This window comes from Poecile atricapillus, chromosome 2 (genome assembly GCF_030490865.1).
Source record: "Poecile atricapillus isolate bPoeAtr1 chromosome 2, bPoeAtr1.hap1, whole genome shotgun sequence".
Taxonomy (NCBI): domain Eukaryota; kingdom Metazoa; phylum Chordata; class Aves; order Passeriformes; family Paridae; genus Poecile; species Poecile atricapillus.
Genome location: NC_081250.1, coordinates 49,794,086 through 49,821,349, shown reverse-complemented (window position 1 = coordinate 49,821,349; position 27,264 = coordinate 49,794,086). Strand labels below are relative to the sequence as shown.

At 43.2% G+C, this 27,264-nt stretch overlaps 1 protein-coding gene across 1 annotated transcript; it reads right to left on the bottom strand.

The window, feature by feature from the left end:
* Positions 1–8,925: 8,925 nt before the first annotated feature.
* On the bottom strand, positions 8,926–21,735 carry PDIA4 (protein disulfide isomerase family A member 4). The gene is made up of 10 exons (XM_058830777.1): positions 21,489–21,735; positions 16,131–16,311; positions 14,277–14,482; positions 13,475–13,613; positions 12,796–13,001; positions 11,958–12,116; positions 10,896–11,047; positions 10,367–10,523; positions 10,039–10,272; positions 8,926–9,601 (listed from the first exon to the last, which is right to left on the bottom strand). Exons 1-10 carry the CDS (start codon positions 21,589–21,591, stop codon positions 9,186–9,188), a joined length of 1,953 nt encoding a protein of 650 aa, XP_058686760.1. The 5' UTR covers positions 21,592–21,735; the 3' UTR covers positions 8,926–9,185.
* Between the last annotated feature and the right edge of the window lie 5,529 nt (positions 21,736–27,264).

The window sequence follows — 27,264 nt, the reverse complement described above, 5'->3', positions numbered from 1 at the left end:
GAGAGAATGCCACTGTGCCTGGGTCAGGGTTCCACTAGGCAGAAGAGACTACGAATCCATAACAAAAGCAGCCCTCTTGAGGAAGGAGAGAAGCCAAAAGGAAAATAAACCACATGAATCAGTGCTTATTGATGTCTGCATTCATGACATGCAGAAGAAGCTGAAAAATAGGCTGAAGAGAAACTCCCAGACATGAAGTTCCTTTCCACAGCTGAGCTTTCTTCTGGCAGGTGGGGATGCTCTCATTTCCTAACTTACCCTAAACATGTGCTGCCACTGCTCCCATTGGGCTGCCTCTAGTGCTCATTAAGTTTCTCAGTGAGCTGATACAAATTTTCAGCACAAACGCATAGAATCACTGAAGCTTGTCCACAGGCCATTCTTTGAAACGCCTCGGTTGGAAACTGCAGAGCTCCTCTCTGTATCAGGGTCCCTCCCTCCCCCCGCGTTGGAAATGGAATTAATTTTGCCATTCTACCGATTAAAGCCATGAAAACAATCCCAAGGAGGGAGATGCAAACGAGCAGTAATTGTATACATGGGAAGCTCGATTTTCTTCGGAAAACGCGGTAAAGAGAAGTAGAGGGGTGAAAGCCCGCTCTCAGGAGGCTCCCGGGGAAGCTCTCGGGAGCGGCGCCGCTCCCAGGGAAGGGCGGCGGGAGGCGGCGCTGGGAGCAGGGGCGGGACTGCTGATTTCCATACCGCTCTCCCAGAATGCGCCAGGGCCTCCGAGCAGCAAGGAAAGGCTTTTTCCCGTGCTTTAAGGCTTGTCTTTGCAACAGTGGCTTTCATCGCGCTGCCAGAAAATAGGAACCCAAATGCCAGGGCAGCGGAAAGCGTAGCCCGCAGTTCCAGGGCTAGCCATAACCGCGAAGGTCTGACTCTAAGGGAGGTATAAATACTCCTGGGGGGAAGAGAGCTTTTCGGCTGGTCCGAAGGTAGTGGGGTATCTCAATTGATTGTTCACAGTCAGTTACAGATTGATCTCCTCGTTCTCTCTTTCCCCCCTTCCCACTACTGCACTTGACTAGTCTTTTGCACCCTGAGCAGACCCTCCCACAGCATTTGCTCATCGCCACCACCAGGCTCTCAGTTTTAGTGCAAGGAAAAGCACACGCAAACAAAAACACCCCCCCCCCCCAAAAAAAAAACCCTACCCGAACAAACTGTCTCATAATTATGTATAATAGTGCATGCTATTGCAATATCCACACTTCCAGCCAAATTCTTGCTGGTTCAGCTTGCCAGGCGCTGCCTGCAGCCTCCAAAGCAGCAAAGATAACCTGGCTAATTTAGATTAACCTGGTGGCATGCCAGAAGCACAGCAGGGTGCTCTGAACAGAGGTGTCCCATAGAGATAGAATTGGCTACATGCATTTATAAATACATACCACTTAGCACAATTGAAAGTGTTGCCAAGTATTTTTGAGAAGTAGCATAGGAATCTCATCTTCAGAACTACACCTGCTCAGAGAGGTGAAGCAGAACAGAGGTGGCAGAAGGGACAGCCTGTCTCTGATGGGTAGAGAGCTAAAGCATTGTCTGAAAAGATGCACATCTGAGGATTTTTAGGAAGAGAGAGGCATTACCTTGGCCTTGGGCAGAAGGTCTAACCACTGTTGTAAAAGCATGGAGGGTCACATCTGCTGCTCAAAGATAAATTCTTTGATGGGGCATGTCAGGCACCTGCTTTCCAAGAGGGAGTTTTATGCTGACAATCACAACAGACTGCAAGCACAGTTCTGTGACCTCAAGATGGTCCTCACTGTGTTTAAGTCTGAAAAGGGATGGCTTTCAGGCCCTTTTCTGCTGGCTGGAGCTTCATTGGGCTTTACTCACCTCCCTGTTTGTTTTGGATCTTGTCTGATTCTCTCCCTGCAGGCAGACTTCTACCCTGTAGGTGCATTCCAGGTATCAAGCGTCAGGCTTTACGTTCCAGTGCAGGTGCCACACACCTAAATTTTTGATATTGAATCTTTTACTAGAATGAATAAATCATGGCTTGGGATGAGGAAAACATTGTTGCATCCACAGTGCTGGATGGATCTTGCTTATTCTGAAAGATTAACAGTGGACTCAATTTAGTAGAAGGAAGAAAAACTTACCTTGGAAAAAGGAAAAGTCATAGACAGCAGAGAACCACATAACCACTCCTTTCTTGTGGCAAACAAACAAGTGCAGCAAGATACTTATAAATGCATTTGATATTCTCTGAAGTCAAAGTGTCTGAAGAAACTAAATTTTGCTGTTAGACTCGAGTCAGAAAATGTTCATTCATTATTTTATCACTATTAAAGTGCATGGTCTAAATTGGTTATTGATTTCAGCCAGTCACCAGATGAAAGCAATGAATGTTTCAAACCAAAAGAGTTTTGATGCAATGTTATTTTTTTCCCCCTCCAAGCAGTATCCCAAGATCTACAATTCTCAGAACATTTTTGTACAGTTCTTATTTTATATCTGAGCTGATGCATGTCTCAGGCTAAATGTTTTCTCATGTTTTTTTTGCTTTCATATAGTTATTGATCTGTATTTACTACTGGCAAATACACATAATTGGCCTATTGCCTGGTACTGCCTGTGATTAATTTACATGTGTAGTAATCTTCACACATTGTCCTAATTTCCTCTTTCCATTCCAAGCAGTGTTTCCCACCAGTGACTTAGGTCTGGCCTTTCAAAGTGCAGTGCTTCATGCACAAGAGGATGAATTGCTCCTTATATATCCACAGTTCCTCTTCAGGCTGAAGTGTTCAAGTACTGCATGTTTTGTGACAATGAACTTTGACCATTCCTGTAATTCTCAGCAAAAACAGCTGCATTGTTAGAAAAATAACTCCAAACAAATGCTGATTTTATCCTACCACTAAAGCTGTTACCACAGCACTGTGATAAAAGGACTTTTTGATCCTTACCAGTTCCTTTGGACATTCTCCTGGATGAGCAAGCACTAGCCTTATACCCACTGCTGTGTAGCCATGGCAAACAACATGCTTCAAGGAGATCATTAACACTCATGGTGCACTTTGGAAGTGAAAGAATGAAAAAAAACCAAAGCCCACTGTGACCTTTTTTTTATTTAAAATGTGATTTTTCTATTTAAATATTGGCTGGTTTGTCCAAACGGAACATTAAGGGTGATCTCTGAGAAAAACAAAGAGGCAGGCAGATTTATAGTAAGGCCACTTACATTTCCATGGACTCATTAGTACACCAGTAAACAGCTCTCTTGTTTTGCATCTGCTGAAGTCAGGTGATCTATTACTGCTCCTTCAGGCTCAGGAAAAGGAGCTTGAATGAAGCTCAACCCTCTTGTCACTATCCTCTCTGTGAAAATCTGCTGTCTGGGAAAAGCTACAGCTTAATTCAACTAGTGGAATTTTACTTGCTATCTTTTAGTAGTTACCGTGAGACTGAAAAAGACGAAAACCAACTCAAAATCACAAAAGAAAAGCCAACCCCCACATGAAAATACATCACTGAAGCCCACTGTCCAAAGGCACCAGCAAAAGTTACATATGAAATATTTCACATGACAAGTGAATCCAAAGCTGCCTTCCTTACTCAAAGCAGTAGTACCAATTTCTAGTGGCATGTCCCATTTCCTGAATGCATTATGTGGTTCAGAAACCAGTGTTAGTGCAGCAGGAGCACTCAGCAGAGCTGTGGACTTCTGTTTGTATTGCATACTTTATTTGGAACAGGCCCATAGGTTAAATGCAAGTTATTAGGCTGAATATGGAAAGCAAACAGCTGAGAACTTGTGGTCTGATATGTAAACCAACGAGATTAGCTGAGTAAATGGGCCTGTCTAGCCTTGATTTCTCTAACTTAAGGGAAATTCATAATTTACCTTTTGTCCTCCCCTGAGATCACCTTCTGCTGTATTTTTTTACTTTGCTTTTATCATTCTGAGCAGTATTTTACCAGGCTGTATTGCAGAACAAATCTCTCGTATTGTAAGGCAAAACATACTAGATTTCAGGAAGGCCACTATAACTTAGACAAAGGCAAGGAGAAGGGTATTAATGCAGGCCAGGCTGTCAAGTGTCAGCTTTCACTATATAGAAACAACTGGCTGTTCAAAACCCCAGCCTGCAGAAATCCCTCAGAGGATTGGGTTACTGATTGTGATAAGGGTTTTATTTGCATGGTTGGATTAAATATAGCTTATCTCCTTTATGTTTCTGTTAACCAAGTCACACACAGCTTGAGATGTGAACAGAATTTCTGAAACTGAAACTTCCACCTTTCTAATGAAAGGATTTGGAGCAGATCACAGAGCAGTATTCCTTTCTCTCTGGATGCAAAAATGAAACTGGAGAGTGGTCATGTCCTTCCAGACCCAAGCAGCCTCATCTAGCCTCTACAAAGACATGCTAATTTAGTTTTCATGGTACATATAGAGCTTGTTCAGACAAATTACAGCACAACGGCTTCACATAAAACCAGCTGCTCCTGACACAGAAGATCCAGCACTAACATTAACACAACATCAGTCTGTGGCATGAGAGCAGGCAGAGCTCGGTCTAAAGGAACTGGCTTCAAGTTCAGAGCAACTTCCAAGGATGAAGAAAACATTGACTTGTGAGTGGGATTCTGGGCAGATATGAAGACAAGTTGTGCATGGAGGAAGAACATTTCTTCTGCCCAAGGTTGCATGGCTTCACGCAACCTACCATAGGTCCAGGCAGGAAAAGAAGGGGAACCCTTTGTAGTCAGCAACTGAGAGCCCTCCCCTGGTAAATGCACTGCAGAGAAGTGCAGTAATTCCTGTGACACTTCAAACTGTGCTGAAGTCTTAGAAATGCCTGGCAACTGATCCAAGATGCCACCACGTTTAATTTTTCTAGGGCTGCTCATAGATCCCTGATCTGCATTGACAAAGGGAGTTCAGCAACTCAAGCACAGCAAACCAAAGCCAAATTGCATAACAAATACAAGGTTCTATACCAGTTTGACTAAGCAAATTACACAGTTTGCAGAGGGCTTAACTTGCTGCCCACATCAAGGGCTGAGCATACAGACTGCAACACTCAGACTTCTAACCAGTAAAGGTAAAAGTAAAAGACCTGTCAGTAACAGGCCTTTCGGAGCACAAACAGTTTGCAGTGGCAAAAAAAGGACAGGAGTCTGATCACTACAGTAAATGCTACTTCCTGAGAAGCCTTTAACCTGTATCATTTATTCATGTTCTACTTTCCAGAAGCCTGTTTTCTCAGCACATAGCCTCACGTACAAGAGGGAAGATAAAACTTTGTGGCGCCAGCTCTGCAGTGCCTTTCTTGCTTGCCACCAGCCAAATCCTGGGCCACATCCAGGCACTACCATAATTAGAAGTTTGGCTATACAAAATTGCTGAGAGTAGGAACTAGGTAACAACCTTGATTGCAAACTCTCTACTGCTAACAAATATCTTCAGTACAAAAAACCCAAACCTATCACTTAATGCAGTATCAAGATCCCAGGCCAGTATTTACTGTCACAGAGACAGTATAGACAAACTCATTCCTGAAGAAGTAGCAGCTGTGCTACAGCTGTGCTGCCTACCTTAGTTCTTAACCCTTCAGAGAAAGGAGCTGACCCTGAAGAAGTCCCAAGTCTTACTACTTTAAGATGTACTACAGAAATAAGTTTGTTTTCTAGAGGATTCATGTGTGGGAGATGCACCAGGCCAGGCTCCATGGACTTCCATTATTACACAAATCAGTCCTGTGCTGAGGCATAAACTGCAGGATCTCTTCCACCTGGAACCATAATCAGAAATTATGCCATATGCTCATGCAGCCGTGGCTAAGAGCAAGTGAGGGGAGCTCCCTTATTCTCTTGCACTGTGCATTTTTTTCCCTTCTGTAAGAAGGGAATACCAAGGCTAACCAGCAGCATTTAGGTAACTCTTTAATAAAAGAACTTAGGATGTTTAGGAAAGCATCCTAATGCCTCAGGAAGTAAAAAGCAGGCACACATAATGCATTTAACAAATTCCAAAAGATTATATGACCTGTTCTCCTTAGAATATATCAATCACATTAATATCACTTTCTGTACAGAGATAACAGACCTCCTAATGTATCCACCTTGGTGAGTTTCACAGAGGGTCCATGCGATGTTGATGGTGCACACAGCACAGGATAGGATACTTGAACTAAGCAAAGCAATTAGCTTTCCACTATGACTCTGCACAAAGCTTAGAGACAACAGTATCCTCATCTTGCTGGGAAGTTATAAATGCATTTATTATGACATGCTGCTGACAAGGTGAGTGGCACAGCCAAGGACCAACAGGAAATGTGGTCAGGCAACACCAGTGTAAGGATGGAACAAATCCTCATTCCCTCTACTGCTCATAACCTAAACATGTAACCTACTTGGGGTAACACTGCCTGCTCTTGCAGCTCACTGTTGTCAAGAAACTATAAGCAGTACTACAGTTACTGTATTCCTATTCCTTATTCAGCTCTGACTTAAGCACTACTCCTAAACAAGAGTCAGGTGTTTCAACAGAGTACTGAAGTAACTGTTTATGTACCAGGCTGCCTCCACCTGTGAAGGCACAGAAAAAAGAGAGAGATGGCAGGAGCACTGAGCAAGCTCATCTAGGACACTCCCCTGGGCCTTGTGTCTTTTATTGCCACAGGATCTCCCCGGAGGCTGTAGAGGTTTCAACCCAGAGGTGTTGGCTCCTACTGAGAGGAAGCAGTATATAGAAACAGTACAGCATTGGCAATGACAATGTTAATAATTTAGCATCTGTTGGAAGAGAGGTGAGAAATGCTCCTGCTCAACTTTAACCCTTAACTGTCCCAAGGAGAATGGTGCTTCAGTCCTGACTGTAGTCCATCACCACCAATAAGGGACTCTTCACCCTCCCTTCTACATGTGCCGTACTTACCCATATCCCCCTGTTAGACAGCAGCTGTTTTGGAATAAAATGCTTTAAGTCTGCAACCAACTAACAAGGAGCAATTTAGTTCCCCATAGCATTATGTGAGGTACTTGCTTTGGCATAGAACCTGAACTATGTTTTAAGAACTGATTAAAACTGATTAAAAAAGTTCTTCTTTGAAGAACTGAATTGTTAACACTGACAGATAGGACAGAACTTGTTACTTGGCTTGTATGTATATTCTCTAAAGCTGAAAAAAATCACCTCTGGTGCTCAGCAAAGTCTGATCTCACTCCTGTTGCCTGCACAACACATTTAGAATAGATTATAGCTTTTGAAAGCTCTACAGAAGAGCTTCAAACAGAAATGACAGTAGATGGGAAGATAATGCACTTTACCTGGTAAGAGCCTTGTAGATGAAATACTGCCTAAGCTAAGCTTAACAGGCATCTGTCCACTTAAGGACAGTAGGAAAAAAAAAAAAACAAACTTCTAGTCCAAAAGGAGGAAATGGACAATGGTAGGGCCTGAGATAAATGATGACACTGCTTTAACACTTTTTCTTATGCTTAATAAGCATTACTGTTAATGTTAATATTCTTATTTAACACAAATGCTAATGCTTAGCATTTCCCACCTTTTGCTGATAAACAACAGGAGCTGAACAGCATTCAGGCCCACCCCAGCACTCCCAGATTCGATACTGTTCCTCTCACTCATAATCTGCTGGTGAGCTTTGTTCACTATCTTTGGCTAAACCATTACTTAGGGGAAAGCCTTCATGCAGTCCCATATACCTCTGCAAAAATAATTTCATAGTTATGCTTTGCTGTGTGGGTTGTTAACAGTGGGGGACAGTCCCCTGTTAAGGCAGAAGGGAAGCACATCCCTTCAATAGGGATGCCAGGTGCAGTAGGAAAGTATAAGGACTATGTACCCCCTTGCAGTCCCTTTTGGGTCCTCAGACTCTGCCTGAACAGCCACCTCCTGGACATGGGTTTATCCTTGCTACACAGAATGCCCTCCAGGAAAAAAAAAAAAAAAAGATAATGGTTTTAGATTTGCATACCCTCAAAAAATCTAAAAACTAATGCAACAAGCAATTACTGAAGGAAGACTGGTGATATTTTGATATATTTTCTGTCTTATTGCAAGACAGAAAACAGTGCTTCTAAGGGAAGAACTACCTGTAAAATGAGATGTGAATCAAAACTGCCTCAGGGACACTGAAGTCCCACACACCACAGCATCACAGCTCTGAGAGGAGGCCGACAGTGCTTCTATAGCACCTAAGTCTGCAACCTCAACATGGCCCATAAATTTATGGACATATCTAAACTGGGCCATACAAGATAAAAACCTGCTTTTAAATGCATCTATTCCCAAGGGGAACACAGAGAGGGTGTGATTATTCTTTGTGCCTGCAATACCTGCTAGAGGAATAAAGGCCATTAGAAGAAGGTCTCAGTCTGCTTATCCAAAGAAGAATCACTATCAAACTTTCTTCTCTGCAAAAGGAAATGTGACAGTAACACACAGATCTGACACCAGAATCCCAGCATTACCACCCACTAGATGCTCTTTTTCTGCCAAACTCCAGTTACTCCAGAACATATTTAGGAAGACTAAGATGTAAATGGGTCAGATGTAAATCAGTCAGTAAGGACTAGTAAAGAGAGGTACTTTAGAAAAACTTGCTATCTTAGTATCAGCCCCTCTACAGAGAGGCACAAAGCTAAAACAAGTCTATAGCATATTTAGTTGTCAAGTCCCTGTGACTTATCTCAGTAGGACCAAATAGCTCATCCACACTTTAGAAAACCTCCATTCTTATCCTCAGCTATGAATACACTGATAGAGTCACATGAATAGGTACACAGAAACATAACAGAAAAGATTAGCTGAAAAGACTGCTCCCGACAGTAACCATAACAACAAATAAGAGAAATCCATTTGTCTGAGGGATCTGCTTCTCTCTTTTTGGTAGTATCTTTTAACTTAAAAACAGCTGCATTGGATTCAAAGAATAAAGCTCAAGATAGTCACAAAAAATAAAGGATGTATTTTTCTCCAAAGATCAAAACTGTAACTAACATAAGACATTCATATTAGAGTATTAAGTTCAGTGTCCAGAAAGAAACTCATCTGTCATATAAAAAAAAAAAAAAAAAAGATACTGCAATTGCTTTACTGCTTAAGAATCTCTGCTCAAAACTGCTTAATTCTTCTCTCACAAAGTTTTGTCAGTAACTTGATTTTAACTACATTGTACAAACAATTTTTGTTCTCCTTATCTTATCTAAAGCTCTTCTTTTGTTCTGGAGAGTTTTGTTGCATGCTCCTCTATAAATTTGCTCAAATGCTCTAAATCTCTGTCCCCGCCTTCAAATTTAATAGGGTTGTTCTTCTTGTCCTTCGGAGCAAAGTAGATGGTGGGGAATCCCTCCACTTTGTAGTGGTCATTCGTCACGTCGTTGGCAGTAGCATCCATCTTGGCTATAATCAGATTTTTCTCATTCTTGTATTTTTTACCTAGCTCATTATACACTGGTTCTAGTTTCTTGCAGTGTCCACACCATGGGGCATAGAACTCTATGAGAACATCATTCTTTGGATCCATCACTATGGTATCAAAAGTTTTACCCACTACCACTTTCACAGGCCCTTTGTTATTTTTTGGCACTGGTTGGGACTTCACAATTGGCTTCAGTTTTCCTAGAAGGAAGCAAAACACACAACACTATTAGAATGTGGTAAGAGTAGCCTTTACAATCTCCCCTAAGAAAGGGCAGAAGTACATCCTCCTGCCAGGGAAAAACCACTGCACCAGCAAATGAACTTGCCTCAGCATGAAACACAGGCTAGTTAACTGGTGATCTTTTGGCCCAATAACCTCATGAAATATGGGCAACAGTTTGTTTTGCAATTCCCTAGAACCCTTCTCCTCCTTTTACGGCTGTCCATCCACAAAGTACTAAACCATGATTTAATATAGTAATCCCCAAATATGAATGACCAGTTCACTCTTTAAAGCCACAGGAACATTTTAGGCTTGTAAAACAGACTCTGCCTACTGGAGCCATTGCCCCAGGAAAGCACTCTTGGAAGGGTAAACAATATGGCTTAGCAAACCCCTATTTTAGAAACTGTACCTTTTTTGAATGCCAGCACAAACTGTCTGAGTACATCAGAGTCAAACTCTTCTGGCTCCATGGCATATTTCTTGCCACCTTCATCCAGAATGGCAGCATTGACATCCTCTCCACTCTCAAGCAGGCCCAAGTCTTTTATTTCGGAAGAATAATCTTCCTCATCAGAAACAGCAAACACGTATTCAGGGAAGTCTTTAGCCACTTCCAGGACTTTGCTTCTCCAGTACTGGGTAGCTGAAAAACCAGAACAGGACAGAATTGGTAATTTCTAGTTATTTAGTGCCTGCTTCTTCTCAAAGTGGAGGAAGGGTAATTGTAGCAAACCTACCAACACGGTAGTCGAAACTGAAGTCCACAGAATAGTAGACAACCACTAGAGGACGCTTGGAGTATCTCTTGGCATCGTTAGAAGGCTTGCGATGACCAACTAGAGGCAAAGCATGTTTTAGCACGTGCTCTTTAATCTCAGATCCATCTGTGGAGTCCTGTAAAGAAATCATGAAAAAAATTCAAGCAAATGGATTTAAGCAGCATTTCTGTTACACACTACTAAAAAACCAATATTGGTACACACATGAATACAAAAGAGGGAAGGGCACATCATAAAAACAAGGCTGTCACCACATTCTTCAAATTTTTGAGCACTGAATATTGTAATGATAAATTATTATTTGAAAACATAACATCTGGACTAATTTCATATTGTGCAAAGCAATATAGTTTCAGAGGACAAACAGGTTGACTCAAATATCTAGTGGAAGTATTTCCAACAGGAAGATGCCATGTGATCATAATTACAGAGAAAGAGAACCTTCAATCCCACACACAAACTTTTTAGCTCTGGACCATCTACTCACTTTAAGATTCAGAACATGCATCTTGGGCTCATGCTTTGACTGAAATTTTTCTGGCTGCATGACAACCAGTTTTCCTGGAGATGCTTTCAGTAGTTTTGCAATCTCGTTGCTGAAGGTGTGATGGAATTTATAATCTTCTCTCAAACCATTAGCTGAAAAGTTAAGGTATGGGCAAAGGAAAAGTCATTAGAAATGAATTGACAGCCTGTAACAGATCTTGATATTACAACTGCAAGGAAACTCTCTTCCTGTTCTCAAAGTGATGCAGAACAACCCAGTCTTAGACAACAGTTACCATCCAGGGGTGAATAGCATGTGAATATACATACAATTCCAGGAGCACTATTTAAATGCTGTTCAACAACCCATCCACTTGAAAAGTTGTTCTACACATTCAAACACCTTGAACAGCTCCCAAAACATATACAGCAAAACAGTTATTCTTTTATCAATCTCCTACCTCTTGGCTTCCCCCCATACAGGTCAGCTAGCCAAACTATTTGCTTTGGGGCAGCCTGAGAAACAGTTCTGTATCTTGCCATGCTGAGGCAAACAAATCACCTAATAATCCTAATCCAACTATGACAGCAGCCCCAGAATTAGACATAGAGAGGTTGCCAGGAACAGTCTAACTAAACTGACACAGAAGTGGATGATGATTGTTTCTCTGGGCCTCTCATCCCAAATGAGTTTGGTGAAGACTGACTGTGGACTACCAGTTATGAAACTAGAGTAAGAGACAGCAAACATATCTAGACTTTAAGCCAAGAAATTGTGGTTTGTTTCTCAGGATGGAATTTTCCCTCCTCTCTAGTGCATGTGTTTTTAGGGACACAACTACCAAGCAGAGGTATATTCTGTGACTGGCTGACACTTTAGTTACAGCCTCAAAATCTGTTGCGAACTTATTTTTTGAGTACAAGATTACCCTTCCTCCTACTTCTTCTCTCCAAAGTTCCCTACTCAACTAGGGGAAGAAATAAATGATCTCTCCATGCCCAAAGTCCCAGGCAGAATCCAAACAAAACATGTATTTCATTAATATTTGAAAACATTCTTTACCTGCTTCCTGATAGAGCTGATAGGCTTTATCATTTTCTCCACTAAAAATACCAATGATGATGACATCATCCCCATCCCGCAGAAATTCTTGTACCTGCTTGGTAGCCTGAATCTGTTTGGATGGAGGACCAGCCTGTTCAATCATGTAGTCGACAATACCTGTGAGACAAACCCGCCCCCAAAAAGTTGCTTAGAACATTTATTGAACTGCAAGATTTGGGAATTCCATCTACAACATTGTATAATATCACATTTCCCATGGACACCTTTCCTCCTGTGCAGCCCTCCCACAACAACCTAAAGACCAAATCAGCAAGACCTCAGTCCAAGTTTTTAAAGCTGCAGTTCTGAACATTCCCTTTCAGGTTGGTTTCAGAAGAGGTGACCAAGCACACAATCCATAGATACCAGTTGATCTTGTGAGCAATGCTCCTTTCTGAATTTCCAGACCCTTCACTGTCTCCTGACCCTGTTATGAGCCAAAGTGCTACCTGAATAGTCTTAAGTCCTCCCTCTTATTAAAACTTAATAGTGAGTACTTTGCCAGTCCTCAAGGTGCATTCCAGTACAATTAAAAACTGCCCATTTACTCATACTGCCACAGCTTCACCATGTGTATTTAACTAACTCGATATTGAAAGGAGCTGATGCTACCACCAAAAGATGTTATAAAGACTAGAGACAAATTTAAATAGCCTATGTAGGTATGAGAGCAGAGTTTTTCAGTTTTCCCCAGCTACTGCTGCGATGATATTAACAAGCCTGCAAGTCCTACAGATACATCAAATTATTTGTGGTTGAGCCCTCAGAAAACAAGAAAAAGTGTTAGCTGCAGTACCGTATTTTTCCCGTGGACCACTGTAGTCATAAGGCTTGCCCTTGCGGAAGATTTTGAGAGTTGGGTAGCCAGTAACATCAAACTTCTTGGCAAGCTCGGTTTCAGCCGTGGCATCGACTTTAGCCAGGGGGATGGGAGGCGTGCGCTTGCTGAGCTCCTTGGCAGCCTTCTCGTATTCTGGAGCAAGCCTCTTGCAGTGTCCACACCTAGGGAGGGAGAGCAGAGGGCACTTTTTACGAGCTGTTAAGCCTGCCAGGTACCTTTTACCTCTGAAGTGGAAGAATTAAGTCTTCCAGAATGCAGAAATGGGATCATTGAATCCACAGGAGACACTTCAGCCTAGGAAGACATGTCTCTGCAACCTGAAGCTGGCCCCTGTGCCTGGCCTCACACTACTATAGGCAGGCTTCATTTTTAGAGGCCATTTTTAAACTAAGGACCAATTCTCTTTGGTTTTCAGTATCTCACTGTGTTCCCAAATTAGTAAATATTGTGAATCTCCACTGAAGATTTGGACACCACCCCTTGCTGAGACATAGATCCAGTCTAGTCTGCAAGTGATTTGCAGTGTGTTCCTAGGTGCAGATTAGAACTGAGGTACACCACAGCTACACACACCTGCATGAGGCAAAGGTGTGTAAAGAGGCATAACAACACAGGTGACTGCCTTCTTGCTTACCATGGAGCATAGAACTCCACCAGGATTATGTCAGCATCATTCACAACTTCGTCAAAATTATCCTGGGTCAATACCAGAGTAGCTTCGGGTGGAGGGGTCCAGTTGGGGTCAGAAACCTCCTTGACTTTGGCCACAATAGCTGAAATACAGTTCAATAACCCAATTAGCAAGCATGCATTTTATCATACCAGTAGCATGTCAAATGCAAGAATTTAAAATCAGAGTGGCAAGCACGGTGTAGGACCAATGCTTACACATCAAGCTTACATGAGAACACTTTGTTAATCAAGCTTCTTTATGCCTTATTTCCTTGTTGGTATTGCCAAGAAGGTCTTCTCTTCACCCCATAGAGCAGGGCACAGATCTGTATTTTACAGCACTGAATTCCATCTCAAAAGAGCCAGGAAAGGTAGTTTTTCCCCCTCTGGCTGGAGATGGGCATATTAATTAAGCAAAAGTGGATTTCTATACAGTCAATATATAGATCAAATGTTTATTGGCTGATCCTTCAGAATTTTTGATCCTTTCAAAAATGAGACTGCCTCCTCTTCTAGTCAAGTCATATTTCTAGAAACCTTCTGTCAGTAACAGCACTACCCACTACCCGCAAAATTGTCCTCTAGCATGCAGCCCGTTGAGAAAACGGGACATTCAGCATTCGTAATACATATTATATATTCATAATATTACTTGGCTTAATAATAAGTTGAGATCAGAGTCCTTCAAAACGGCCAGAAATTAAGAAACAAGGCCATACGCTACTTTGCTTTCTTACAGAGAACTGCAAAGGACTGGTGCTTACCATCTTCCGTCCGAGACCCATCATAGTCAACAGCTTGGCCTTTTTTCAGGATTTTGATGGTTGGGTAGCCACTGACATCAAAACGACTTGACAGTGAAGTGGCTGCAGTAGCATCTATTTTGGCTACAGGAATAGGAGGGTCATTTTCCTTCAGAGTTTTGGCTATCTTTTCATACTCAGGAGCAAACTGCTTGCAGTGCCCACACCTGTCAGAGAAGACACAAGTAGGTACAGAGGTGCTCATGTTTGTCCTGCTACATGTTTGCATCACAGAGAGGTAGAGAGCAACTGTAGCTAATGTACTGTTCATATCAAAAACTTTTTTTTTCCTTACTTTTCACTCATTGTGGAATGTATTGCCATATACTTTATAAAAGCACTGTAAAAAATTCAACAACCACTTTTACAACAAAGCTGTAAACTTTGTATTACAAGGTTTATTGCTCCTTCCTACTTCCTTCCTTTCTTCCCCCACAAATATGGTCTCAATTCAACTTCAGCTTCTCCCTTAAGTTCATCTTCTTTCCCTAGCACCCTAAATAGAACTAAAGAGAAAATAAACCAGCAGTTAAGCTGGCCTAATGAAATCTCCCACCCACCATGGTAACACAACATCTGCTCCCTCTCTGGCCATACCAGAACTCTCCAGGAAGAACAAAGGCTCCTGCTGCAAAAGCAGGCATGACAAAGGATGCGAGCATAAGAAATGCTAAATATAGCCTGACAAACTAAAGATGAAACCAGGAAAATGTAGGAAAACAGAAAGAAGTGTGTGGCAACCTGTGCTCCTCAGCCTCTCAGCTGGCAAGAGGGGGAGTAGAAAAATAGGAGAGGTGTTTAGTCTATGATGACACACATCCTTCTGCTTAGATTAAATCAAACTTCATGCTTAGTTTCCATGTAGGCAAACTAAAGCTGCAGAATTAGTGCCTACAGCCAAGCAGGGATGGGATTCTCTGTGACAAGAATGGCACAAATTAAAATGCAACTCCACCTCAAGCAAGATCATATTCCCCCTCTATTCAAAGGCTGGAGAAGGACTAATGAGTAAGCCATTTTTGTATCATTGAACCACAAAGGAAAAGAGGTTCTGGCTGCAACACTAACTCAGCAACTCTACTGAAAATATCTTCTACTCTTGTTTTCCCCCACTACTACCCCTAACCTGGAAGAATCCAAGAGAAGACACATCCTGGCCTAAATCCTTTGTCTTGGTTATACGCAGGTAAGTCCATTGTAGCTCCCTGGTGCAGACCATTGGTGCTGTATACCCTGGGATGCCAGCAGAACTGCCATCATTAGGTAGATGTATGAGGCACTGCTTAAATTGATAATATAAACAAGCTATGCCCCTAATCACACCAAACCCTTCTGGCAAGGACAGAAATGTGAATTTGGAAAGGAAAACCTTCTGGCAATTCCCCTGCTAGGGAAGCCTTCATTACTCCATCTAGATGAGCAAGTACACACATTCTCAGTGGTCCAGCACTGGCACAGGATGATAGCAGGCTGCAGGACCACACTGCATGACTTTTCTGGGCCTCACTGGGACCATTTCTGTTCCCTGACAGGCATAAAACAAGGATAAAATCAGGCTTGTGCTCCCCTTGCCATGGGATCCCTTAGTATGACCCATGTCTGGGTCATTATTGCATGGTACAAGGGAGGGAAAAAAGGTTCTTCTCCACCACCAGAACCATCTCTTTTTCTGGACTATAGCACAGTCTAGAGCATCTCCTGCAGGCAAGTTACTCCTTTGTCATCTTTAAGGTGGCAACCCAAGCTTTTGAGGAGCTTGTCCTGGCAGAGAAGCCCTCTGAGGCTGCACCCAAGGAGGTACTGCTGTGAACTCACCACGGTGCGTAGAACTCCAGCAGCACAGTATCCTTGTCTGCAGTGAAGGTGTCAAAGTTTGCATCATTCAAGACTAATACACCATTTTCTTCTTTAACTACAGAATCGTCGTCATCTTCATCATCTTCTTCTTCATCATCGTCATCATCACCATCATCATCAGCTTCTTTTATAACAGAATCTGGAAAGGTAAGAATATGACACAGATTAGATTGTGTCAAGTTTAACATTATATATTGGTTGTATATATTTCAGTGTATATGTATATAAAACATAAGAATGTATTATATATTATATATGAATATATATGTTCAGTATATATATATATATTTTTCAGTAAAGTATCAACAGATATTTCACATTTCAGGATGAACTAACAAAATGGACACAAGAAGAATTAAAGCACACAAAGCTATGCAACAGTTGCCACCAAGGTTTGGCGGACATCTCATTGAAATGTGGGCAGCGAGACAAGTTTTGCTGGGCAAGAAGGGCACACAGATGATACCTGAACTTCAAACAGAACCCCTTCATCATGCAACAGAACAGCTGTCCTTTAAGTGTAGCCAATTTGAGGTTCGAAAAATTAGTCTTACACCAAAAAAGTAGGTGTTATCTGTCCCCAGTGCTTCTCTCATACCCCTACTCACAAGACCTGTAACACTACAATAGCTATGTGCTGCCTGTCTGAACATCTAATAAACAGACAACACTTGCTATAAACCCAAATGTTACAATTTCTCTACTGTCAAGGTGGTTTGGAGGCCACACTTCAAAACTGTGCTTCTTTCCTGACTGCTCCATCCACCTCTGCCACTCTTGCTTTCAGTCACAGCAATGTTTCAGGTCTGGTATTCATTGAGGAGTTTCCACTCACAGGAGCATCAATCGATCTTCTCTGGATCAGCACCACACTGCACTGAGTGTAAAATCAAGTAAGTGATTGCAGGAGTCCCATGAAAACCCACTCTTATGTACCTGAAAAATGCCAAGTATCCTTCTAAAAATAATAAAAAAATAAAAATAATAATAAAAAATAGGAGTAAAAGCTTCTTCTTTCAAAGAACTGTTTTAGGCCTTTGATTTAAGACCAAAACCACTGGTCTAGAACAGGCTTTTAAAAGAGAAAGCAGATTTGTTAAATTACCAAAGCAAAATTAGCATGTGAAAGCTGAAGCTAGGACATTTCTACTGGTTCATTATTTGTTATCTTGGAATTTGAGATTTTTTTTCAATATCTGACCTTTCATATGTTCCTTTAAACTTTTTTTTTAAAAAAAAACATGTTATCTTTCAAGGAAACCAGACCTTCCTGAAGGACTTTAAAAGAATTTCAGTTACAGAACAAGTAATGAAAATATCTCATCCCAAATCAAAACTGTGAAACAATGAAGTCACTTTCAACCAGTGGGAGTCCCAGGAGAAGGATGGGGAAAAAAAATTAAAGAACAGAAAAAAGGATTAAGGTTTCTTATTCAAAATTATTTTCTATTAAACTTTAACTGGCTTTTGACTAAGCTGGGAGGAGTTATTGCAGTAGTATTCTGAAAGTACTCCGATTTCATCAGGAACTTGAAAGCTAAAAATGACAAATGTGTGCTGTCCAGGTATGAAAAAGCAAACAAAACAAAACCCACTTTTCTCAGACCAACAGCAGACAACAGGAACAACATCACCATGGATAAAATTATGCCATTTAATTGCAATAGCTGGTTTTATTTTAGTAGAAAGTATACAAAAACAAGCCTACATGCTCTCAGGAAACAGTATGGGGTCTTTATGCAGCACAAAAATACTAAAGCTTCTGACCAGGGGAGAGATCACAGGAGATCATTTATCACACAAGAGTAGTCAGCTGGATTAGGTTTCTTTAACAAGTACTACTGTTTCACCTGATCTTTGAAGCAGCTAAAAGCACTATTTGCAAGCAGACAATGCCTCCTGTGTTGCAGCACTTGCTCACCCTTGAGTGAATCTAGCTGTCACGTACCTGCAGGACCGCCCAGGTGAAACAGCTGGACTTCAGGGGGCTTCAGCAGGCAAAACTTGTGCCTTACATGGGTGCCCAGCAGCTCTGAGGGCTGTGTTTCACTGCAGGCTGCTCCTGCTTGGCCTGTGCCTGAACTCCTGGCTATTGCATTCCTGGCAAATTGCTTCAGATATGACTTTTCCTGACACAAAGAAATGCGAGCAAAACCAGCCAGCCGGTTCTGCTCCTGCACCTCAAACTATCCACCAGGTTGTGACCCTTGTTCCTGCTCACTACCCACACTCAAGAGAGACAAAGACCACAGCAGCTACAGCGGCACCCGCTTTTTAGAAAACCAAGAACAAGGCATCACCTGCAAAAGCATCCAGCACCAGTGGAAAACTGTAACCATTAGATCCACCATCCCTCGCTGAAATAATTTTGTATCTTCCCCTGCAAGTGGCTGTACAGCCTTCGAAGGTAAAACTTCCCTGACAGTGACACATTGTCATGGGCATTACACACACCCACTTCTCCTCCCTGGAGATGGAGGCTGGACAATAGCACTGGAACAGCAGAACTCCACCTTTTCCCTAGTGGCTTAAAGGAGGGCGTGCATTAAAGAAAAAGTTAACCACACTTAGATATTGGTCCTTAAGAGTGCAGAGTTACTTTCTGTAGCTTCCAGCTTCACCAACACCCAGGGCTATCATAGCTACCTCTACCATCCCTTTACTGTTGGGATTGAAAGACCTGATTCAGGGACCCAACCATGGGAGAAGCAAGCAGGACTTTTTTTTCCCCCATTAAAACCAATAAACTTTCCTCTGCATTGAAAATTTACAATTTAAAGAGAATTAGTGTAACTGTGACACATGAAGTGGCAGAAGTAGCTAATAAATACTTGCATAAATCAGCTCACGAAAATAAAACAGCTGCCCCCAAACTGAAGTGTCTATTTCTTAAAGAGACTTGCAAAGCCAGTGGACAAACCAACAGTTGTGACAGCTGTGGCTAAAATCTGCCATCTGGTAAAATACAGAAAAACCCCTTTTACTCAGGGAAGAAGAAAAAAAAAATCCAGAAATTTCAACACTTTACTATACAAGTCAAAAAATGTGATCAAGAAGGTACTTTTTTTAAGACTTGAAGTACATGACTCTGGCTGGCAAGCCTTTGTTAGGATGACAACTACCGTGAAATTAATTCTTACAGTAACTTCACTGAACACTCAGCGTTTATCAGAAATATGGCCTAGTAACGTTTCCTTAAACAAAGCAGATCCCGGACAAAAAAAAGCTGCATCCAGATACCAATGACTTTGGGATTCTGCCTGAAAGTTTTATTTCGAGGAGCACACTGTTCCCTAACTGGATGAGCTCAGTTATCAGAAACCGAGAACTCAGGACTCATAATGTGTTGCTAGGGCATTCAAAAGATTTTCAATAATATCAGCCCCCCTCAATCTTTTCTGTGGTGGATCCTCTACATGATCCCTCCTTTCCCATCATCAGGATATTAAGGGAGTAGTGGTCAGGATCCAGGCTAACCTCACTTCCAGCATATCTGCCTCCCTGCCCTGCTCAAACCTCACTTCCCAAATCATGTAGTGCAATAAGCTGGGTTTGCTCGGAACTTTTCATCTCCCCAACAATCAATCTGCGTAAGATTACTTCCCTGTTGCAAAGTAAATTTATTCCACCTCATCCAAATCTGTATTCCAAGGGCAAAAATGGAAATCCCAAACTATGTGCACTTTTGAGGCAAAGGCTTTGTAAAGCCTAGTTCATGATCTATATACAAATTCAAGACACACAATAGAACCTGGAAAATGATTCATGTTGGGGAGTGGATTAGTGTTCAGCTCCACACAGCAGGAGATACTTTCATCAATGTGTACCTTTGATCCCGAGAACTCCTATAATGAGAAGTACAGCAAGCATGGGAAATACTGATGAGAGCCTGGCCCACAAGAAGCTGAGCCACTGCTGCCAGCCACAGGTAACACTGTAACATCACAGGCGTTACTCCACCCTTTGAAGGTGGCAGGGGACATCAGTACTAGGCTTTGTCACATGAAACATAGAAACACAAAGAAACCATAACCATGCTCTAAAAGCCGAGAAAGAGACACAATAATTGTATTACAGTTTACAGCAGAAGAAAAGTGATCCACAGGAAGATTCTGTATTTCCATCTCCTTATTGCAGCTGCTATATCATTAAGAACATATCTTCACCCTTATTTTACAGACTATACAGTTAGTCACACAAATAGGGTAAACGATTTAAATGCACTTCTGCAAGTTTTAGTGCCTGTTAGGCAAGCAAAAAGTTGCAGGACATGAGCTCAGAAGATCATCCATAATCCAGTCACTCTAAAAGCCCTCTAATACTTAAAATACAGCAGTGTTCATGCAGGAAATATGAAAGATGCATAATTTACCAAAATCCACGTGAAAGAAACTTAAAGCCAAAAAAAGAAACACCTTCAAATGTCTGCCTCCTACATATAGCCACTATACTCAATAAGCCTGAGCAGCTTTGTTTCAGCTAATTTTGGAAAGGAGACACACGTCAGTAAAATTCAAAGACAGTAGGAAGAAACACCAAGAAGATGGTAACAATAGGCCTTCCTTCTGTGCGGGAAAAAAAAAATAAAAATCAGCTTGAAACACGAAGAACGCACAGGGTCCCTGAACAAAGGAGAAAGGAAAAGCGTGCTCAATCACAGAATCATAGAACGCTAAGGGTTGGACAGGACCTTAAAGATCTCAGTCCCAAGTCCCCTAGTCCCCAGCCACGGGAAGGGACACCTCCCACTAGGCCAGTCCTGGGTGGTCAAACCCTACCGGGATTGAGGTATCCATAACCTCTCCGGGCAACCTGTTCCAGTGTCTCACCACCCTCAGAGTAAAGCATTTCTCCCTCATATCGAACCTAAATTTCTCCTTTTTCAATCTACACCCACTATAACTCATTTTATCACCACAGTTCCTGATGAAGAGTCCCTCTGCAGATAATGAAATCGCAATATGACCTGTTTGAGTGGGAATAAAGAAATCGCAAATTCCCTGGAGATCTAAAAGCCAGGGATTGATTGCCAACACGGCCAATTGTTAGCGAGCTGTTAACTCCGTGCCTGGGAGAGGTGAGGCAGAGCAGCCCCACGGCGCAGGACAGACGAGCAGCGCCGGGACAAGCTGCTCGCACAGACCTCAGCGCCTTCACGGGGCGGGCCCAGCGCCCTGCACAGAGGCCTGCGAGGAGCACCCCAGCCCCAGCGGCGCCCCGCCAGCCCGGGCTCCTCGCAGCGCCCGGCGCCGGGGCCACCGCCTCCCGCGGCGGGACCCAGCATGCGCTACCGGCCCGGCCCCTGCCCGCGCTCACCTCCGTCGTCATCCTCCTCCTGTGCCGCCGCGCCCCGCGCTAGAAGGGCGATCTGAGCCAGCCCCAGCAGCAGCACCAGCACCCACACCCCGCGCATCCTCATGCCGCCGCCGCTCCCGGCCTGGTCCGGCCCGTCCGCTCCCGACGCTGGGCTCCCGCCGCCCGCCCCGCCCCACACGGCACGCCGCGCCCGCTGATTGGCTGCCGCCGCAACACGTGCTTGGCGCAGTCACCAATCGACAATCGTCACGAGGGCCGATGGCGTGGGGTGCTCGGGTTTCGAGGGACCAGCGGCGCCCCTGGGGACCCCCGGCGGCAGCGGCCGCGGTGCTGCAGCGAGACACGGGCGCCATCGGCCGGAGCGGCGGCCTAAAAGCGGCGGCGACACCGCGCGTAGAAGCGCCCGGCCGCTCTGAGGTGCCGCCCCGCCATTGGCCGCCGCAGAGCCGCCAACCGCGGGCCGCCACGCGTGGAGTGCGTGGCCGCTCCAGGGGCGGGAGGCGGGAAGGACGGGGCGGGCCCGCCCCGAGCGGGTGCAGCCACATCGCCCTTCAGGATTGGCGGGCTGGCGCTGGGGGCGGGGCCAGCGGCCAGCGACAGCCTGTGAGGGCGCGCCGCGTGCGAGGGGCGGGGGGAGCTGAGGGCGGCCTGAGGGCGGCACTGCCGCTTTTTAAATTCTTGCACTGTGAGAGGGGGATTTGGGGAAATTGCTGCAGATGGGAAGGGTGGGATGGAGGCGTCGCCTCTGAGGGTTCCCACAGGGGCCAGGAAGGGTGTGGCGCAGCGAGCCCACCGGTAGCGCCGTGATTGCACGGGATGGCGTCACGGCACAATTTCTGTATGTGTTGTCCCGTGAACATCTAAGATGCGAGAAGACGGCGCTAAAACCTGGGCTTTTGGCGCTAGAATTGCCAATCTGTTCCCATGCTTGGGCAAATACAGCTGCTCATAGGCTCGCGGGACCCTTATTTTAGTTTCCACAAAACTACTGTCTCTTGAACTGGCAGGTTGTAAGAATGAAGCACTGCTAAGTTCGGTGTGCAGCGGTTACACTGTAAAAGAGCAGCAGTAGCTGATGATAAACAAATACCTTCAAGGTTTTGAAGTGCAAGCTTAAAATATAAACTCCACAATTTTAGAGGATTAAGACGTTGTGTTGCTCTGAAAGGCTGACGTTGCATCGGTAGGCATTTCGCATTTGTAAGTGGTCTATGGGTTGAAAAAAAAATCCACATTAAAAGGCCTGCTGTGTTCTACATTCTTAAAATTTTAGCCTGGAAGTCAGTGCCTTTTCTCAACTCAGCTACCACACAAATTATCTTGAAGGTACAGGGGCAGTTTATTTAGTGACTTGGCATATCATTAGAATGAAGAGGGATCTGATCCGAACCAAGTTAAAGCTGTCTGGATCCTGTCAAGATTGTGATCCCGATCCTGCCTGGTTTTGGTATTGATATAAATGTTAGTTTGATTAACACTGATATTCAGTAATTTGATGATAGCACATGATCAAATTGGACGCTTCATGTTCTCAGTGGGAAAAATTAAGAGTATGGAAAGCTTTTATTTAAAGTCTTGTTCACTGTTTAGCACAACCCTTCATTTGGCTATCATCTCAGTGTGTGAGATATTTGCTGTCTTTGTCCTCTGAGTTTATAAAAGAAATAGTGGCTATTGTAATCCATTATTTTTTTTTTTTTTAATTTATGTTGGAGACTTTCCGACTGACAGTGATCTGTCAAGGTAGAGGAATGCACAGTACTAATGGGCACTGCAAAACTGGTTAAAATAGCTTGCAGAAAAAGTGAGCATGTAAAATGGGGAAGTAGTGTCAGTATTGCTTTTGTCTGCTGGAGTGTGAAATACTGAATTAAATGCTTTTTCTTTCCTAATGAAACCCATAATGAGTTTTGTGGTTGTTATGGTTTCTGTCTATCCAGGTTAACCAACTGAAAAAGGAGATCAGTAAATTTGCTCAGCAATTGAAGGTGCCAAGTACCAACATCCTGCCAGACAGTGAAAAGGAAGTGCTAACAGTACAAATATAGGGAAGGTGGGTTTGTTGTTACTTATTTGAGCTGCAGGAGGAAAGGCTGGAAGGCAGAACCCCTGTGATCCCTGTTCAGCCAAGGACAGCCTGACTGAGAAATTTGCTGAATTGTCAGTTCATTATGTCGGTAGTTACAACACTGGTAGCCCACATGGATCTTAGGCACATCCCACTAGACAAACAGGGCCTTGGCAAAAGACCATAGTCTGATCTGCCTTCAAACCAGCAGGGCTGTGCCTGTCTTCCTAGGTTAGGGTTGCACAGGATGGCACAGCGAATATAGAGCTGCAAATGGCACACCAAGCAAATGTGTGATTCATCACAGACCAGCTGGGGTGCCAGCTCTATACAATTGTGAAATATACGGGACACTTGGAAGAGTGTGCCAGCTGTGCAGCTCTTCCAAAGAATTCCTTCCTGCTCTCTGAAGAGCTGGTTACCTGTAGGACTGACCATATGAAACTGAAAATCCTCTGGGCTAAGCTGGTAAGAGCACTGCTGCCTTTTGCTGAGTGCTTGTTCTTTATGCAAGTTAATAACAGGAATACTCTCCCCTTTGCCAGGGGGGTCTCTAGGCAGAAGGCAGGTGGAACACACTAGTATAGGGTCATCAATGGGTTAGATGCATAGAAAAGTGAATGGCACAGGTCTCTTGCAGCTTGTCTGATTGTGAGAAATTTGCCATACAAATCCCTCATCCTGAGACACACTGGAGGGCTTGGAAAGCATGAGGCCTCACAGAGCACCTATGCTGTAGTTTCTGGGTAAAAGGCATTTCTACCTGATAACATGGGCTGTGCTGCAGAAAAATGCAGGTATTAGTGCACTCTAGTTATTTGGAAGTGGACTGCATTTTGTGCATACTGTGTTTTCATATACTGATAAGGTGTTAGCATCACTGTGGGCAGACTTGCATCCCCAGAAACAAACAGATGATTGTGGTTCTTAAATATGTTTTTCCTCAGGAACATTCAATTAAGTGTCTTTCCTGTTTAAGTTGCCAGTGGCTACCTTAAAGTCTTCACAGGTTGCACCTATGTTCTCTAACATCATTAAATGGTGGACCGTAAAAATCTCTCCTTGCATCACACTGGGCTTTTCTCCTTCAGAAGGTAGCCTGGACACGAGTAATCCTGTACCTCATTCTGCACATTCTGTGGGGCACAGCTGCTGCTCTTAGAAGAGGCATATTCAGCAGCAAATATTGAAAAAAACAGTGTTCTTCCACAAAAATCATGAAAATGGTGAGGCATGTCAGACTAAGCTATATAGGTCTAACTTCTGCTATTAAAAAGTATTACAATCTCAAAAGTAAGTGTGGACTACTTGGCCTTTCACAGGCTGTGAGTCGACACAGGCAGGCAGCTGGGACAACCACAAACTCACAGCAAGGACTCAAAGAGTAAATGTGAAGTAAAAATGTAAGACTTAAAATGGCACAGTGTCACACAAGTGTTTTGAATGATTTTTCTGGTAGTTTTCTTGTCGACCTTGGTTATCTTGTTTGCATAATAGCTAAACTTTCACCTGATGCTGTGTTGCCTTGCACGTAATCTTCATGTAAATCACTTCAGTAAACCTCAAAACAATGCTTAAAATATCCATCCCAGTTTGCGTTTCAACTAAATCTAAAAACAATTTAGACAAGAGAGTCTTGTAGAACTCGTCATTTTCTGCTCAGTGGATGATTCATGTATTATGATGCTAATTTTAAAATACCTTTTAGTAATTTTCAGTCATCATTGTAGAAAGATGATAGAAAGTTTTATGTGAAAATGTTCCACTTCAATACTACTAAATTCTTGTAAGTTAATGAAATATTGTAAGTCACAGTAATATAAATACTATTGATTCCTGTATTGCTCTCTTGGTTTGCTGCAATGATTTTGAGTGTCTATCTGGATGACTTATTTTTTTGCCTTTTCTTTTGCTTTTTTTTTTTGTTTGTTTCAGGGACCTGCTTCTTAGTTCTTGGTTCTCTGTTACACTTTGTTTTGTCACGACCAGCCTGGGTAAAAATTCTCCATCTTTCTTAAAAGACCCCTTCATGTGTTAAAAGGCTGCAATGAGTGACCCTGGAGACTTCTCCAGGCTGAGAAATTTCCACGCTCTCAGCCTTTCTTCGAAGGAGAGATGTTTTAGTCCTGTCATCATTCCTGTTGTCCTCTTCTGGAGGTGCTGTGACAGGTGCATGTCCTTGTGCTCAAAGAAAGGAGGGGGATTCCAGAGCTGGACACAGTGTTTCAGGTGAAACCACCACAGCAAAGTAAGGGGATGCCTCTGGATAGCATCCCGTCCTTCTGGCATATGAAGTATATTTGGACACTCCCTGCTGGAAGGATTTGGGCAGCATTTGTGGTAGTAAGTTAACCAGAGCCCAGGCAGAGGAATGTGATTGCTTAGTAAACTCAGATGCTGGCGGGCACAATGCTGGCCTGTGCCAAGTGGAATATTTCCAAGGACTTCTGAACATTCTTCTGGAGCTGGCACATTCATGGAAGCTGTTTGTGTGCAGCCAGCCTGCTTGGAGAGAGAATTAATTAGTATAGGCACAAGCACCTCCACATTGGTTGGCCTCAGTGCCTAGGAATATTCCAGACATGCCTAATTTACTGGTATAGGTGTGGCAGTTCAGTGATGTGTAAACTGGTGCCAAGAATAGCAGAGAACATGTAGGAAAGTATGTACTCGCTGAGGTAAGCAGTCTGAATGCTGACCCTTACTATATTTTCCCTAGAGTTCTACATTGTAAGAACCAATAGATAATGAGATTACTTCAGATGTCTGTGAGGTTACATCCCAAATTTGGATGACCACCTATCCAATACAGCTCCGTAAGTGTCATATCTAAACCATAGTTTATATCTATTTTTTCTTTTCTTCGGATTAAATATATACCTATAGAACACTTTCATGGAGGTTATTGGTAAATGAACATGGAATAAGCTTCAGAACTTTCAGTAAAGTCACATTCTAGTGTTTTCTGTGTGCAAACCCAGTCTTACCAGTGTCAACCCTACAGGGTGCTGATAGCTTTCATGTAGCAGGGTGGATGTAACAGAACCTTGATAGTGACTGCTGGAGCTGCTTACTTTTTTAAAAATCGTTCTTCAGTTTTTGTAGAGGTGACAGAATGTCCTGCCTCCTGCAGAGGACAATTAAACATGGTGAAATTAAGTGCATTGCTGGCTCTAGTTGCTGGCTCTGAGGGGCAAGTATTGAAGGATGCATCTTAAGCAAGCAGCAGAGAAGAAGAGGAACTGTGTTTTTCTCAGCAAAGGTGGTGGTGAGGGATGTGTAGAGGAGCAGTAGTGCTAATGCTGCTGTGCACCAATCACTGGAAATACTGGTTTCATTCTGGGGTTGTTTTGGGGGGTTAGTGGAAACAGATGGAAACACAGATTTCCCAGCATTGTCTGTTTAGACTTAAATGCCTGAGTGGATTTGTCTCTGGTCTTAATTTATCTTTACTCTGATCCTTTGGCCTGTGAAGAGACCCACTGATCCAACAGCAAAAAAGAAGGTGATATAACATGGAGTGAGCTTCTCCTGGAAATGAGGGTCCCATCTCCATCAGAGTAAGTGAGTTGTCATATGTACAGTTGGTCACAAGATGTCGGTGTCAAAGAGCAAGTTGGAGTGGAGGGCCTGGGAAATTGAGATTTCCCAGTTCCCCGTTCTGGGAATGCTGCAGGAAACATTTGCTGCGTTGGCCCCTGGCATTGG